The 17,123-nt window shown below is 40.3% G+C and overlaps 1 protein-coding gene across 2 annotated transcripts; it reads left to right on the forward strand.

The window, feature by feature from the left end:
• The first annotated feature begins 244 nt into the window (after nt 1-244).
• kmt5c (lysine methyltransferase 5C) lies at nt 245-14,761 on the forward strand. Of its 2 annotated transcripts, none has more exons than XM_028599930.1 (9): nt 245-609; nt 1,019-1,177; nt 2,371-2,536; nt 2,740-2,849; nt 2,971-3,134; nt 6,029-6,048; nt 6,314-6,450; nt 6,582-6,754; nt 8,832-14,761. In XM_028599930.1, the coding sequence occupies exons 2-9, from the start codon at nt 1,065-1,067 to the stop codon at nt 14,129-14,131; spliced, it is 6,183 nt and encodes a 2,060-aa protein (XP_028455731.1). In that variant the 5' UTR covers nt 245-609; nt 1,019-1,064; the 3' UTR covers nt 14,132-14,761. The 2 variants fall into 2 exon arrangements, with proteins under 2 accessions (XP_028455731.1, XP_028455730.1); XM_028599929.1 differs by having other exon boundaries at nt 1,045-1,177.
• Nucleotides 14,762-17,123: the final 2,362 nt, after the last annotated feature.

Below are 17,123 nucleotides of genomic sequence, written 5' to 3' on the forward strand. Positions count from 1 at the left end.
GGTTGTGGTATTGCTTCGAGTGACAGCATCCCCTGTAAGCTGTTCGTGTGAGTAATTATGTTGGCAGCCAAATAGAGGCCACTGTACCTCTGCTCTGTATCAAGAGAGTAAACCCAGAGTAAACCTAACCACAAGGCCTCGCCCACAAAACGCCTGCCCAACCACAGAGCTTAAAATACTTGATTTGTAAAATTGACCTTGACGTTAGCGAATAGAGCAGCGTGTGGGCGTGGTCAATAATAGTTCGGTTGCACTGGACGTTGCCCATCAACTTTTGCTACTCGATGAGCGTTGTGCAAAGCTAGTCAGCTAACTACGTAACACATCCACTTTTAAGCTAGTTTGTCGTCGTGTGTGGGGTGCATTTCTGACTTTTGTAATTCAGCTTGGGATTTGCAGTCGTCAACAAACCAACACATTTCAGAAGTGACGAGGAGACTCCATTTTCGTACGCGGCTGACCAGGCTAGCTGGAAAGACGGCGGAAAGCTAGCTGGTTGTGTTGCTAGGCTAACTTTCCCTGCCAGGCGAACGAGAGCCAGAGCAAGCGGGCAGCTTGCGATAAATTGTCTATCTGTCGATAACATCGTTGACTACAGAAGACTCCCGGGTATGTTTTCAAAAACCACTCTCCCAGTATGAATCACGGTGGGAGCATATTGCTTTACAGTTCGGCAACGATCTGATGCAGTCATGTTACGCTGGCTACAGACCGTTAGTGCTACCATAATGTTAGCTTCCTCACTCCTCAGCTGATAACCCCGCATATTTTCCCAGAAAGCTGACACGCCAAGCTAATGTGCTATGGAAGCGAATGTGCGCTCAGTCACATTCCTAACATGCACTGCATGTTACTATTTACTGGTTATTGTAAATGTAGGGTAACGTTAACTGGATTGCATGACAGGGTTGTGAGCCAAATTAAAGCAAGTGAGCTAGTTCTAATGCCATTTGCAGACTGGATCTGCTGCTAGGATCCACAACTCATAGAATATTGTGGTTTGTTGTTGTTGTCATAGCGTTACTTTGACCTGTGTGATCGCAGCATGCTGATGGTGGGAGGCAATGGACGGATGCACTAGAATGAGTGTGAAGGAGCTGTGTGAGACCGATGACCTGGCCACCGGTTTGGTGCTGGACCCTCTGCTGGGCTTCAGCACCCACAAAATGAACATCAGGTAATCTGTCACTCAAGACATGTCAATTCATACAACACTACCATCCTAGAGTCTAATTACCACTTGATCACATCAATGTTTAAACAGTTATTATTAATAATTTCTTTGGGGTTTCTACATCAGTACACTGGTATTCTTCCATAATTACTAGGACATGTATAAGCATGCCATGACACCCAGACCTGTCCTTAAGATGTCTATGAAGAAAAAAAAAAAATGTAATCCTGAAATTAAAGTGTGTGGAATCAAAAAACAGTGGTTTACTGTCCTGTATCTGTTTAAAATAAAGATCTGCAGTTCAACAAAGTTCCTGCACACTCAACTTACAATGAATGTAGGTGTATTGGAAACTATTGCCTAGCTCAATACAACAATTGGAGAACACATACTGTTATAGTTTTTGAAACTCTGAAATCAGTGTAAATAGACAAGACGCTCATTCAAGACCTCCCTGTTCACATGTAACCCGTCATATACGTTTGTTTTGATCATGCTGTGATTGTTGATTTCTGCTTCCAATGCATCAGCCACTTGCAAGTGTGATGTAACTGGATTTTCTCAAGAGAGAAAAATCTACTATATGATTATAATAATGATGCTAGTAGATTATGAGTCATTTTTATTTGAAGAAATTTTTATTTATAAGTTTATGAAATACAATGTGAAAGTAAATGCAAGTTTTCTGTCAAATTAGAATACTCAAATACAATTAAACTATTGTACTGGGAAAGATGCACAAATAATTAATAATCAGTATCTCAACAACCTATTTGTGATTGTCATTTAGCCCTAATCAGTTGCAAGTTTAACTGGTGACTGATTTTGGTGTTTTTGTGATTTTATGCTCTCCAAGTACATCAAGTTAGTACATGAATAAAATTGGATTATGAATTTTTTTTTAATCTTGGGTTGCCTTTTGATCATAAATGTGTTAACTGACAAGGATGTGAGCACAAAAATGTTCGGATGATTTAAAGCATACATGGCAATGTAGTGAAGATTAGGTCAAACACCTTGCCATTGGTTCATATTTTATTGTCTCTTGTGATGTCTTGACATCTATATCTAAAATTTAATTTTAAAAATAGCATTTTACACAGACACACCTTAGACTAACACAGACTGTGACAATACTTTGTCCTCTGACGGTTTCTGCTCTTATATGCCGTTAACTGCTTTTCTCTCCTCTTTAGTCCCCCACCAGAGATCAGGCGTTGGGGTAACCTCAAAGAGACCCTGTTGCGCTTTCAGCGTACGCATGACTTCAATGCTACGTTCGAGGCGCTGACAGTGGGTGAACCGGCTGGCGACTACTTCAATGCTTTGGGAAGCCATCGGCAGGAGCTGCTGAGACAACATGTAAGCTGATGTTTAAGCTTACAAATAATTATAGATATAAGATAATCACTAATTAAATTAGACAAAATGCATTGTTGTATTGTGATATTTGTGCTTGGAAGTCTCCCTCTTTTAGTTTCTGTATTAGCTTTCATAGAAAGCTACCATTATTCCTAAATGTGTCACTTGAATGTGAGAACAATCTAAACCAACTATGTCTGCAGGTGTATCGCTACCTTGGTGCCTTCCTGTTGGATAGCGGTGTCAAGATAGAGTCCTGTGACAGATACTCCTCAGAGACCAACGGAGCGAAGATAACCTCAACGAGGCAGTGGTAAACACTCACACATTGTATTTGTCAAGGCAGCATGTAGCTGACCTCTAGCTGCTGCATTTCTTGGACTGTGCTTCCTTTTCAATTGTGGATATGTGACACTTGAACTGTTGCACTGCAGGTTTGCAGGGGAGCGGGTGGAGGTCCTGCTGGGCTGCATAGCAGAACTGAGCCCCACTGACAGCGCTGTGCTGAGGGCAGGAGTCAATGACTTCAGTGTGATGTATTCCACACGCAAACGCTGCGCTCAGCTCTGGCTGGGGCCTGCAGCTTTCATTAACCATGGTGAGTTTGTTTGCATTCATGACTCATTCTTTCTCAGCACACATGCACACAGATTTACCAATTCAAAATTTTCATAGCTGATTGGAATGCTTGCCTGTGTGTTTCATCAACGGAATTTTTTTTAACCTGCCAGGAAAACCTTTTTAAAGGCACAGTCTGTGATCAAAATTGCAAACAAAGGTTGAAAACCAAATACCAACATTCAAAACACAAGATTGGAAGCGAGTATCCCTCTCAAACTGATTGACAGGTTGACAGCTGTTATTACATGCAGTCACACTACACAACAATTAAGGCTTAGTCATTTGTTTTCTAATAATGTTTGATCACTGACTTACAAACTGAAAGACCCATAGTTTCAGTTATGATACTTCAGCTACACACAAAAGGCAGATTCTTCATGTAAAATCAAAACTTTCAGTTGTATATCCGAAATACAATACGAAGATGGTCAAAAATGACGATGTGCAGTGTTTCCTTTAGGATTTCTTTTAGCAGTGGGGGCAGATCTGTCGGAACCCCCCCCCTCAGTCCCGCTCCCCGCCGCCTAATGTTTTACGTATTAAACGGAACTGACACTTTGGTGCAACACAAAAAAATGTATTTATTCACCTCTATTCACACACACACACACACACACACACACACAATGAGGCATATTTTCAGTTTTGATTGAACTGTACTTTTACAAGAAATTCTTCATAGGGAAACCAAAACCCAAAGTATAGAATGAAACCATTCCTAATGAAACTAATTGCATCTTTGCCTCAGTGGCATAGTTGGCAGCCTTGATGTGTACATTTGAGTTTTCTTGGCTTTTGGAAAAATAACTTGGTTATAGGGGAATTCAGAAAGAGGTGGCCCATTAATGCGGAGTAGCATACATGCTGCTAGATGGTCCCCCTGCGGCCTGTTCCTTAACACTAGAATGGCCAGGACGGTCATTTTGACCGTTTTTTAAATTTATATGTGTAATAACTTTGCTAAATAAAAAAATACAATCCTGCTGGTACCTGACTTTTCCTAAAAGAGTCTGTATTTTCATTTAAAATTGCTTTTATATACTTTACACAAAAGGCAAAAAAAATACAATCACTTTTACCTATTTTGGCCATACACGCTCATATTGACTGCTCGTATTTTTGCGGGTTTGTTTTTAATCTTTTGCGCGGTTGAAGATGCATCTTGGTTGCTTAGTAATAATCATAGTCTCTGTCAGAGAAATGTAACTAGCGGTCTCGAGTAACAAGTGTGGGCATCACCAATTGGCCGAAGGCAAAGCCGGAGTCGGTAACGTAGGCTACTACAGTAAATACGGCGTGGTTGGACTCTGTTCTGAATCAGAAGGAAAGCACCGGGCGCTCACTCTGTGAAAGGCGCGGTACACGTAGATGGCTGGTAGCAGTCTACGTGTTCATATAACTTTATACATCCTAAAACTGGCTGGAATCATTGCACACATCATCTCCAAGGAGTGCACCAGTTGTAAAATGTTCCGGAGGAAGTTCATGCAGCAACTGGCAAAGTAGCTGAGAGCGGAGTTTATGGAGGAAAAAAGGGAAATGGCGCACGGTCTGAACAGCGCTGCGCAATGCGCACCACAGCAGACACCAAAACGGAGGCAGTGCCAGGTTAGGTTAGGTTATACATGTTCAAATAACATACTTTTAATTGTTATTTGGCTGTGAATTATGTTGAATGTATTCCCCCTAATATTTTTAGGGATATGAATGTATGAATTCCGGCAATATCTTAATGCAGTGTAACTACTTCAGCATGTAAATAATGCACCTAAAATACAAACGTGAGCAAGGGCGTTGTGCAATTGCTATTACCGTATATTGAATTAACAGCCACATGCAATTTAGCTAGCAGGTGAAGGTGAAACTAAAAATTTGCAAGAAGTATAGACTAATAATACAGGCTTAAATGAACTGACAACATAAGTTATACGACTTACAGTTCTCAAGGATGCACACATGCCATCTCAACCGGGTCCTCTGGACAGCCTGTCTCTTTTTTTCTTTCTCCCTTTTCTCCGACATGCTCTCTAACAGAGAAATCTAACCATGGCGGACCGCCACTTGCAAATCAACATAGAGGAAACACTGATGTGTTATTAAGTACTGCATACACATGCGCATTGTGAAAGGTTAAGTGCTTGGGAGTTGGATTTGCACCAGTTTCTGCATGCTGTTCCTACTACATACTACTACCACATACTTCTGGATCACCTGGAACAAACATATTGTTCTTGTGTTTTTGCATTGATCAGAATCTTGACTGAACATTAAATACTTGATCTTGTCTAGTTATTTTCCATTGTTGACAAACTGTCCTTCTTAACACAAGCAACTTATTTTGTACATTATGTTGTTAAATGTAGCACTTTGTTTAAAAATCTCAGCCACCAACTAACATTTGTCTCTCAAACTGAGACCAATTGGTAACTTACTGAATTATAAAATTAGTTTTAAATTCCAGTATGGAAAATGTTTCTAAAATGAATCATAAATATTGTTCAAAAGCGGCATCATAATTTATTTACATGAACATTTTGTCAATCATAGAAGTCATTACAACCACTAAGCACAAGCAGCTTGCTCTTCACAGACCTCGTGTCAGCCAGGGTGTGAACTGAATTGTAATGTGTACAAAAGGTGAGGCGAAATTTGAGTTAATGCTTTGGCCACTCAGAGGACAGTCTGTGACAAGATCTTTTAATAATGTTTGAGAGTTAATCAGCTTAGCCATTGAGCCTTTTACTAAATTATTCAGTACAAGCCAGCTGATCGAAAAAATATTAAACCCTTTATTTATCGCTGTGATTGAATTAATAACTTGAAATCCTTGTCTCTGTGTTTTTTGTTGTTGTTTGTCCTTCTGGGTTGAAGACTGCAAACCAAACTGCAAGGTAATCATTAATCTCTCTTTATCGTGCACACTAAAGAGATTTGACAAATTGAAATGATAAGTGTATTATTTTGACAAATGCTTACATTTTATTTGCATTATCTAATAAGAATTATTGTGACATTTTGCATATTGAAATTTTTTTTGAGTATATTTAGTATTTTTGGTACAGAATTACACTATCTTTCTGTTTCCTAACTGCTCTGTGTTAATGTTTCCCATGGGCCAACCAACCTTTGTCTTTGTTCCCTTTTTCACCCGCCCAGTTTGTCCCTGGGGAGAAGAATATTGCGTGTGTTGAAGCGATTCGACCCATCTCACCTGGGGAGGAGATCACGTGTTACTATGGTGCCAGCTTTTTTGGGGAAGGCAATGAAATGTGTGAATGTTGCACCTGTGAGAGGTGTGTCCATCATTTGATCAGACATCGTCTTTATTGTTGCTTGGTTTTTTGCTCAAAACTGAAGACTATGTTTATCAGATATGAAAAAAACTTCATTGAAATTTAATTTTGTAATTTTATGTGTTCTTTAGGAAAGGAGAGGGTCACTTTAAACACAGAGGGAAGCAGCCTGAATGTGAAGAAACAAAGGACCCGGTGGGGCAAAAGTACCGTCTGAGGGAGAGATATCTTCGTCATCACAGAGAGAAGGGTCACTTTGCTACAAGGCCGATAATACCAGGAATTCACTCAGGTATCTTTAAAGGTAAGCGCTTTTGGATTTTCTCTAAAATGATCTTTCTCAAATCAGTAAAAATGTAATTACTAGCCCAGCTATGACAAATTAACATTTTAAATAATAATATTGACTGTCGGCTAATTCAAACAGAAGTTTGGCATTGCTGGCTTCCTAAAAGCCCTGTCAGCACCACAGAAGGGTCTCAAAACCAACTAACGGGAATATAAGCTGTACAATGCAGTTATCCAGCAGTAATGTCAAGAATAACAGCTTGTAATAACATAAGTTTGACAGTGGGCTCATCACTTTAGTGGTTGTTAAATGCACTTTCAAACTGAAAACCTTAAGGACAACCAACGCTGCCGCATTAAGGTCCACTCAGCTCAAAATTTGTATGAACCTGGCTGGAATTCAGTTTTACTAACATACATCACAATTAAGACAATAAAACATATGTTGAATATGTCTTTGCAAAAGGCAGATTTCAGCACTTTCCTGCTGTATTACCTCACACAGATCACTTTGACATTATGAGACCCACAACTCACATCTCAACATTATTGCTAAGGGACCTGTTTCCAGATCTAAGAATATTAACTATGATTTAGGAATTGTCAGTACAAATGTTTTTCTATTTTTACTTTGTTTTGTTTGTTTCCAAAAATGTCACCTTTTATGTCACCTCTAGGTGGAGTCAAAACTAATTATGGGGCAGCTTTGATCATGTGGTCACTCAAAGTTTTCACATACTACAATTGCTATGAATGATAATGGTATCATTGCAGAAAAGGCACAGGGTTTTTTATGCGTCAAACAAATAGAATTCAGGTTGAAAATCAGTGTGACCTTTTTAACTGATTTGAAAACTTGCATTATTACCATACCACCTGACATCTCTGTGATGTGTTACGTTTCAAACAAGAAAAAAAAAACTGTAACCACACTTGAAACCAACCGTGACTCTCTGTGACTTCAACAAAACTGCAGACAGTTTACTCCGTCCGCACCTCTCCGTGTGTGCCTGTATGTGTCTCGGTCGGAGCTCTGCTCTGTGTCAATATGCAGAGGACAGATAAGCTTGTGCTTACGCGCTAAGACACCTTTGGAACCGAAATTTGGCACCAAAAGATAAATAATTTTTTGATACTCATAGGATTGGAGTATTTTTTTTTCGATACCATAAAAGTATCGACGTTCGGTACCCAGCCCTAAAATTATGTTGCTTCTTCATGTCATAAGATTTTGACGTAGCATGGAATCTGCAATCATGTTTACTGACATAGCTTACTTAATTGTTAAATGATTCTGAAGCACTTCTGTTTTCTTTTGTTTTTATTATTTTGGTCAAGACCGCACTAGCATGTGTACATGCTTATTTAACCATTGCAAAAAATGCATCTTTTGAGGCGCAATTACGTAGATCTTTTCAAGCATGAGAGCTGTCCTTGTAGATGTTGGGCATTTTATTTGCAAGAAGCAGCATTCCCTTTGCGACAAACTCCACAAACTAAATTTGCAAGGAGTTGTTATTCCGCTTTAAGTTGCATATTGATTGGTAATTATAGGTTTCTGTTATCTCTTTGTTAACTCACATTAAGTGTCCGTATTCTCATATTTTACTGCGGGAAAAAAAAGGTAGAATCATAACATTTCCCACACGTCCCACTGTTGCTCTGATGTGTTTGGGTTCAATAGACGTGATTGGTTGCTTCTTGGTAAAGGAAAATCTGCTAAAACCAGCTCGATATAATTCACAGTCAGTGCCGTCTTTGTACACCCTGAAGACTTTCCGAGCATCACCTTTTGTGAGTACCACAGACTATCTTGGCCGCTGCTGTGCAGTACATGGCTCACTACATAGACAATTAATCATAGCAGTTTGCAGGGGTTCTGGCTTCTCTCACTCAAATCATATCCATGGCTAGGCATTTATATTTAAAAAAATGTTATTCGATTTTTTAAAATAATTAAATACAATAGAATGTCTGTCTGTGTTTTCATCATTTACATAAGCATTATTTTCATGAACTGCTTATGTAAACATACACGTTAGCAAAATAGATGCTTAAAGTTCAACTGCTTCTTTGTTGTCTTTCATTTATAGCCATCCCCTCAAGGAATTCCTTTACCCAGCAGATGAGGAGAAATGCCTTGAAGAACAGAAAATTTTGTCAAACAAAGAAGTGGCGACGAGAGAAGCACAGACGATCAGGCAAGCACCCAATAAAGTCCTCCAAACAGTGGTGGACAGATCCTCTTTTGTACCAATTTACTCTGAAGGACCTTAGAATCACAGTACGGCGCCACTCAGTGGATTTCTTACTCAATTGTAAGAATCCAAAAAGCAAAGAAAGGGCTTTGCTGCAACAACTGGAGGAAGTGAAGCCAAAAGCTAACCGGCCGAGTGAACTGAATTTGATTGGTCAAGAAAGTAACAGCAGTGAGGTAAACTTGAAGCCTTTCACTCTAAATTCCTCCATGTCAGTTCAGCAGAATAGTAAACCTGCAGCAAACAGTGCAGGCCTTAATGGGAAATCTGTCAAAGTGGTGGATAGGCGGCCAGTTCCCAAGAGGTACTCTTCGAGAACAAGAAGCATGGTCCAAACCACGCTCACGCATCAAACAGGGTCCAATAACACAGCCAACACTACAACTGTTTGTCACCCTGTCGAAAATGACAAAACCTGCAGTGCAATACAACAAGAGAAGATTAAAAATGCAATCACCGAGAGTCAAAGCAACAAGTGCAGCAGCATTGAATCCTGCATCATCGACTTGGCTCAAAACTCAGCCTCTGAGCAAACGGAGCACACAACCACGTCATCCATGCTAGAAGTTTGTCAGAGTGTCACAGATATAATGAAGAAAGCTGCTGACAATCCACTAATATCACTGAAGCAATACCTTACAGTCAACCTAACAAGGTTATCAATGTCACAAAGTGTAGAAGCAGGAAAGGCCCCTAAAGACAGGAAAAGAGCAGTGAAGTTAAGAAGTAGGACCAGGCAAAGCCGGTGTCTTAGACCAGCGCCCCTGACGGTACGGTCAGAAAAAAAAGTGTCCGGATCTCAACAGAGGCAGGGGGAAAGTTCAGAGATCTGCACAGTTGAAGGAAACAGAGGGGTGAGGGAAATATTTTTCAATGCCACCGATAAAGTAAATTTAAGGAAAAGACAAGCGAGTGATTTATCCCACAGCAAGGAAGGGGGGGGTGACAAGGTTATCGAAATACAGCAGCAGGACATTATAAAAAGCAACATTGATGGACAGAATGAAAAGAGAAATGCTCAATCTGGAATTGTGGAACATAAAAGTATCAAGGCCCTGGAAGAAGTAAAAGAGTCAGAATGTAAAATAGTGCCCAATAAAAAAACTAGAGGACAAAATAACATACAGTGTGTTAAAAATAAAGTCGAGGAGGGAGTTGTTAAATTATCAGAACAAATGACTAGGAGTGTGACTAAACAGCCAGTAAGTAGTCACGAAGAAGAAATTATCATAAAGCCGGCGAAGGTTATGTTATCTGATATTTTAAGAAAAAATAAACCCTTGATAGATAAGAGATTACAAAGAGATCTTGTAGGAAGAGTGTTTTCTACTTCGTCCTCTAAAGAAATGCAAAGTGCTGAGGAGAAAGAAGAACCGACTGAAATAAATGGAGGCAGGTACCATTGTTCAGTGCAGAGGAGGATTATGATACGACGTAAAATGAGGCCTAGAGCAGCGAAAACAAAAGCAGAAGCTAAGCAAAGCACCAAGGGACACTTGAGCAAAGAAGTCCCAGCTACAGTGAAGAAGACTTTGTTGAATAAAGAGAGTTTGCAGCTTCAGTCACCACAGAAGCATAATGACCCACCAGCCACCTGCCTCAACCCACTACCTCATAAATCAATAATTTCAGCAAAACCTACTACTAATCTGCATCCAGATACCAATCCACAGGCACACATACAGTCCAACATACCTCTGAAGAAACGTACATTTCACAGTTCTGTAGAAGTAGACTCTGAACAAGGTTTGAATTCTGCTGCAGGTCAAGCTTCTAAAGAAGCCACAGAGTTAAATTCATCTGCAGAGCTGAGGCAGAGCCTTACTACGTGTTCAGGGGAGAGTAGCAAGGCGAAACGTGATTTTAAAAGCAGATTTAGGAGAACAGAAGTCCAGAGGTTAAACCCCCAAAGGATCACAAAACAAACCCCCTTTAAGAGAGTGCTTCGCTCCCGAGCCAATGAAGATCAGCAAAGCCTTTTATTGAGGAAAGTTCAAAAGTGTAAATTAGAGAGGCAAGATGAGGATGACATTGACAAACTTGCAGAGGACAAACCAGCTGGGGATCCTGCTAAAATCCAAGAGCAGCGTGGCAAAAATCCAACTCCAAATAAATTCCAAAAGGAAGATGAGGTGGAAACGTTAATCCAGCAAAGTGGTTTGGAGGAGACAAAGCCAGGCGTCGATTTTAAGATTCGTTTTAAGAGGAGGAGAGGGAGAATATGGGAGATGCAAAGAGCAGGATTGGAAAATATGGCATTGAAAACAGAAAAGGGAGACGATTTGTTGACATGTGACCCTTTTAAAGCCATCATGGATTCTGTATCCGTTTTAAACATGGAGATGGAGGCAGCTCAGGCACATGTGCAGGCTAGTAAGAAGTCAAAGAGCAGATTGCATCATTTGAAAAAAAGAGGTGAGAGGCTGAGTGAAAGGAAAATCACAAATGCATCCTCAGATGCAAAATCAGACAAAGCCCTTGAAAATGTGTGTGGATCCAGTGAAATGCCCAGTGACAAAGTAGAAATTAAAGACAAGCATGACAAGGAACTTCTAGATGGAGTCAAGCTGCTGCCAGAAAAAAACGAGATTTTCAAAAATGACAGTGAGATGTTAGCTGAAGGGCAAGAAACAAAAATTGAGGATCGTTTTGTAAAGAGCTGCTGCTTGTTTGAAACTGGGTCACAACAGAAACTGCAGCCTGAACTTGATTCAAATGGTCTTCCATTACCAGTAATTAAACTACGCAGAAAGACAGATGATATTTGGGAGGTGGACAGCAAAGAGAAGCTCATACAAACTGAATTTAAGGTAGAGCCCAAAGTTAAGAAAGAGATGAAGGGTCACATTTTAGAGAAACAAAAGAAAGGATGCGCTGATCTTAGCAAGCTCAAAGAAGAGTTTCCTTCACAGAGACTGAACAGCACCTCAGCCCTTCTGAAAACAGAACCGCCACCATTTTCCCTGTCTCTGTCACCACTGTCTCTGTCTTCCCCTCTCAATGACAATAAAACTGAGGTTATATCCCCGGCTGCAGATGTAATCACTGAAAGGCCAGAGATGAACAGCGGAGGAAGGAAACTGAGGCACAAAATGGAGAGGCCACGGAAGTGTGGGCCTGTAGAAACACCCACTGCTTGTCTTAGTCATACTCTCCAACAAATTGATAACAGTCTCTCTAGGCTCTCTGAGGGCTTGTGTTCATCTCAGACTTTGGAAAAACCAACAGCGTGTTCCAGTGCTTCTAATTCTGTCATTCAGCCCCCATCCCAGTCTCCTCCATTCACAACTGCTGATAACATGCTTACCGGTGAGCCCAGCTTCACAAACTGCTGTGATGATATTCTGGATTTTCAATGTCTCAACTTTGAGGGGTATTATCAGCCACAGAACATACTTCCATCTTCCCCATCAGATCTGTGTTCACTGGATCCACCTACAGATCCTTTCAGCAGTCCCCTCTCTCACAGTCCGTCTGATACATGGGCCACTGAGACGCCATACCTTGGCCCTCCCAGTCCAGGAAGTAACTTTACCAGTGAGGATCTGAATTTTTTTCCAGGTCTAATTTCTTCCAAAGGTGACTCAGTTCCTCTGGAATGTGAAGCGAAGGATACCTCCAAAGACCGAAACCTACCTAACCCCAGTTTTGGTTTTTCAGCTCTTTGCAACTCTGACTTCACTGCTAAAGATCGAATTCTAAGTAAAAATCCAGGAATGAGGCTGTCCAGAGAAGACCTCAGAACTCAGTCCTTTCCTGTAGTCAGTAAGCCTCGGTTGTTCGCTGCAACACCATCTTCTGTTACATCTCACACTCCTGTTACTTTAACCCAGCCCTCCATCAATGTCAAGTCGAACACCAGTCACTCAAAAGCCCAGGCGAACATTAAAACCCAGGGCCCCTTCCATTGTATGACCATTCCTAGTAAATCCCGGACTTTTTTAAGTGGTCAGCCAAACACAATAAGAGGAGTACCCCAGAGTTGCTTGACTAAATCTGTCCCGCCATCTCAAATGTCCAACAAATTTCTCTCTCCTCAACTCTTCACTGTGAAAAATCCAAATCCTCCTGACAATCCAGTCAAATCCCAGGAGAAAACCTCAACAGTTATTCACAAGGTGCTTAAGTTTCAGGAGGGGAACCAGAGTCAGAACTTGTATAGTGCACCTTGTAAAGACGCCATGGCTTTTGGCAGCCCGATCGTCACAGCCAGAACACTTGGTGCAAAATCAGGTGCTATTGAAAAGACCCAGCAGAGTCAGAAACTAGGTGTTGGCACAGACAGTCATCATAAAGGCAACATTTCTGTTCAAGGGTTTGAAAAAGGCGTTGGCCATCTTGGTTCCTCCAGCAAGTCCAACCCACATTTCAACAAACCTCACTCTTTCCCTCAGTCTTTTATTAAAAGTAAGATGTCATCTGACAAACATGAAAATGTTGAAACCAACATGACCTACAAAAACTTTTCAGCGCTGCCAAGGCCCTTCTTCTTTCCTAGCAAAGTGTGTGATGGTTATTCATCACCGCAAGACAAGAAATCCACTCACTCGACCTCGGACAAACACCAGCCATGTTACACTCAGCAAGACCCTTTTGATTTTAGTTTTGGCTCGTCTCTTTCGCCCATGCCTCAGCACAGCAACCCCCAAGTAACCCACAGTACAGCTCCTGGTACACCAGCACCAGCAAACAAGAGTCAGTCCTCCACCTCCTCGGCCTCTTTCCCTTATGGCTATCAAGGTCCTCCTTACGTACTAAACTTCAGTGGTGATCATTCATTGACCCTAGGTCTCAGGGATGGGGCTGAGGGCTACCCAGGATTAGGCTCGACAAACTACACCTACCATTGTCTGATGGAACCTTCAGGCACCCAAGGCCGACTGGTTCTCGAGCCCTGTGGACCCCAGCAGTCTAATCCAGCATCTTTTTCCTTGGGTGGATTTTCAGGGCTCAAAGGTCAGGACGAACATTGCAGGAAGGATATGCAGCAACAGTGCCAGCCTGGGGAACACCAAGGCACACCACACTATGGACCTGTTGCATCGTCTCACTCCATGGGTTCCACAAAACCCAAGAGAGTGAGGTTAGTGGTGACAGACGGCACAGTAGACCTAGATCTCCAGTACTCGGATTGATTCATACCAGCCGGAGTCAATGGATCCCAGAATACATTTGGATGTTGTTTTGCTCAAGGGGGGATGTTTTTGTAAACACTGTAATTCATAGTCTACCAGTTATTAAAGCCCGCTGACTGATGGACACATTTCTAAATCATTTGTTTGACAGACTGTTAATGTATGAATGGCTTGTACAGAGTTTTATGTAAAGCGGGCGTATCGGCGTGTTTTAACTACTGTATGATTTATAAAAATAAATAATAACCATTACAATTTGCTGAGAATACCAAATAAACAAATGCATTAAGAAAACAAAGCATTAAATATATATTTGTGACTAGGAGTCACAAATTGAACTTACACGCCCCGTAAACATTGAAGGCCCTCTTACTCTAACATAACTGTATGACTTTTTCTATAGCTGTATGGCAGTAGCGAAAGGAGCACCATCATTGGTTGGCTGCTGGTACTTGTATTGGTTGGTTTTAAAAAGGCAGCTTTGTGCCTCAGTCTTTGATATGTTCTAGTGACTTTTTAAAGCACCTGTTGAAACAGTTCACCCTTCTTTTTATACTCACAGTGAGCTCTTTTCTCACTTTGTGTGTGTGTGTGTGTGTGTGTGTGTGTGTGTGTGTGTGTGTGTGTGTGTGTGTGTGTGTGTGTGTGTGTGTGTGTGTGTGTGTGTGTGTGTGTGTGTGTGTGTGTGTGTGTGTGTGTGTGTGTGTGTGTGTGTGTGTGTGTGTGTGTGTGTGTGTGTGTGTGTGTGTGTGTGTGTGTGTGTGTGTGTGTGTGTGTGTGTGTGTGTGTGTGTGTGTGTGTGTGTGTGTGTGTGTGTGTGTGTGTGTGTGTAAAGTAAGGTGTGTTGTCATTACCGATCATGTGACAGATTTTAGTAGGTTCATTGGCCATTAGTGCATAAATGAAAGGCTTGTGCACGAACGATGTACAGTAAGATGATTTCCTGACCTGAAACAATATATATTCAAGGACAACTCTACTGGGTAAAGACATGCGTGACAAGAGGTGCAGTTATTTTTTTTTTTTTAATATACAGCTGCTCTTTAGAGTTTTAAAGTGGATGACTGAGTGGGAGAAACTGTAGTATGTTTTATTTTCAGGCCAGTTGTGCTTAATGGGAGTTCTTCCAGTTGGAAACATTTATGTAGATATCACCACCAGAAAAGTGACAATCTTTTCACAGTTACTCACTTTTGTCATTTATTTAGTGTTATTGTTTTTCAAAAAAAGTTAATTGTTATACAGAAAGTACAGGAGGATAAGTTATGCATCACCTGCAATAGCTACTGTTATTTTGTTGTGGCTGATGGAGCAACAAGTTATAGGTGTTTATATAGTGAGCAAAACTATTTGCTGTTGATTGTGGAAGTCACGCGAGCATTCCCCTCATGTTATGATGTACTGTATGTTGAACCCATTGGACATCAGTGGGCAGGAGTTTTCAGTGTGACTGCACAACCTTACATTATTACCATGAAAATGTACTGTCTTGATATGGAAAGGTCAATTATTTATTTTAATATCCTCATCCTTGAAATGGTGCTTTAATGTAATTTATATTTCACATTGATTGTTCAAACTATTAAATGTTTTTTTTTAATCATTATTTAATGGGACAAAATACTGAACTGAATATATACATTGAGTATTTAATTTCACAGCCTTTGACATGTTATTCAATTGTTCAGTTGTTACAGGTAAAACTCTTTTTTCTAATTGGCAGTTAGTCTTACTGAAACTCTGCTGTAGAAATGTACAAATGTAGCCTATATCATTAAAGAAACTTAATTCTTTTTGAATTTTCTGTCTTTGACTCTCTTTTTAATACTTCATTTCAAAAGACCACAAATTGTGGTTACATTATGTCTGCAATTTTGCAGTACTCTTGTTAATTTGATTTATCATCTATGTAATCACTTAAATTTGATTGGTTAAGACATCCAGTCCATTTGACTACTTCTCAAGGCTGGACCATATTATGCCTTTCTTATATCTGCATACATCGATTGACATACCTTTCTTTAATTGTGTCCCTCATAATCAAACAATTTACTCTATCGTCATTGTTTTCAAATTAGGGCTTCAATAATGATTATTTCATTATCGAATAATCTTCAGGTTTTTGATTAATCTGTTAATCATTTGGTGTAAAATGTCACACAATAGTGAAAAATGCCATTTATTTCCCTAAAGCCCAAGTTAACATATTCAAATTGCTTGTGTTGTTAAACAAAAAGCAAAAAAATGAAATAGCAGTGGTGGAAAGTAACTAAGTACATTTACTCGACTACTGTACTTAAGTACAATTTTGAGGTACTTCACTTAAGTAAGTAGCTGAGTAATTACATTTAAAGCTACTTCATACTTTACTTTTTTATACTACATTAGTTTCTGGTTCATCCATCGGTATTCTCCAATAATATATGATTCTGAAATGGGCCATTCTGCATAATGAGCAGTTTTACTTTTAGTACTTTGAGGCTTTTGCTTGTAACAGAGTACTTTTGCAACTGTTAGAGACATTTAGATCAAACATTTACAATTTTGTATGTGTTGAGTCCACCACATCAGAAGAATATGTTGTAATCTTTACATCATTGTTATACACTACAGTCAGAAAGTTGTTTACTGTTTTGATTTTCTGTTTTAGTTCATCTCATTCTCCTCCTGCTGTAATGTATTCTTCTGGTTGATTTCAAAGCTTGGCGCGAGCATTCGTCCTCCTGGTTTAATGCTGAGCCTTTACCTCCTTCCTCTCTACCTGTGCTTTCATCCTACACAACCAGTGTTAGCAGTTTTCCCCTCCTCTCCTGCAGCACTTGACCCACTTCTGCTTTTCTTTCTAGCTCTCAGTAGCAGCCGAGCAGTTAATTCTGATGCCAAGTCTAACAGTTTTCTCATAATGAGGATGGAAAGGGAGGGAGAGATTATTCCTTATAATAGCGAGGGAGAGGGAGTCTTGGAGATGGTACAGTTAAAGGGACAGAAAAAA

Source organism: Perca flavescens, chromosome 15, assembly GCF_004354835.1.
Source record: "Perca flavescens isolate YP-PL-M2 chromosome 15, PFLA_1.0, whole genome shotgun sequence".
NCBI classification, from domain to species: Eukaryota; Metazoa; Chordata; class Actinopteri; order Perciformes; family Percidae; genus Perca; species Perca flavescens.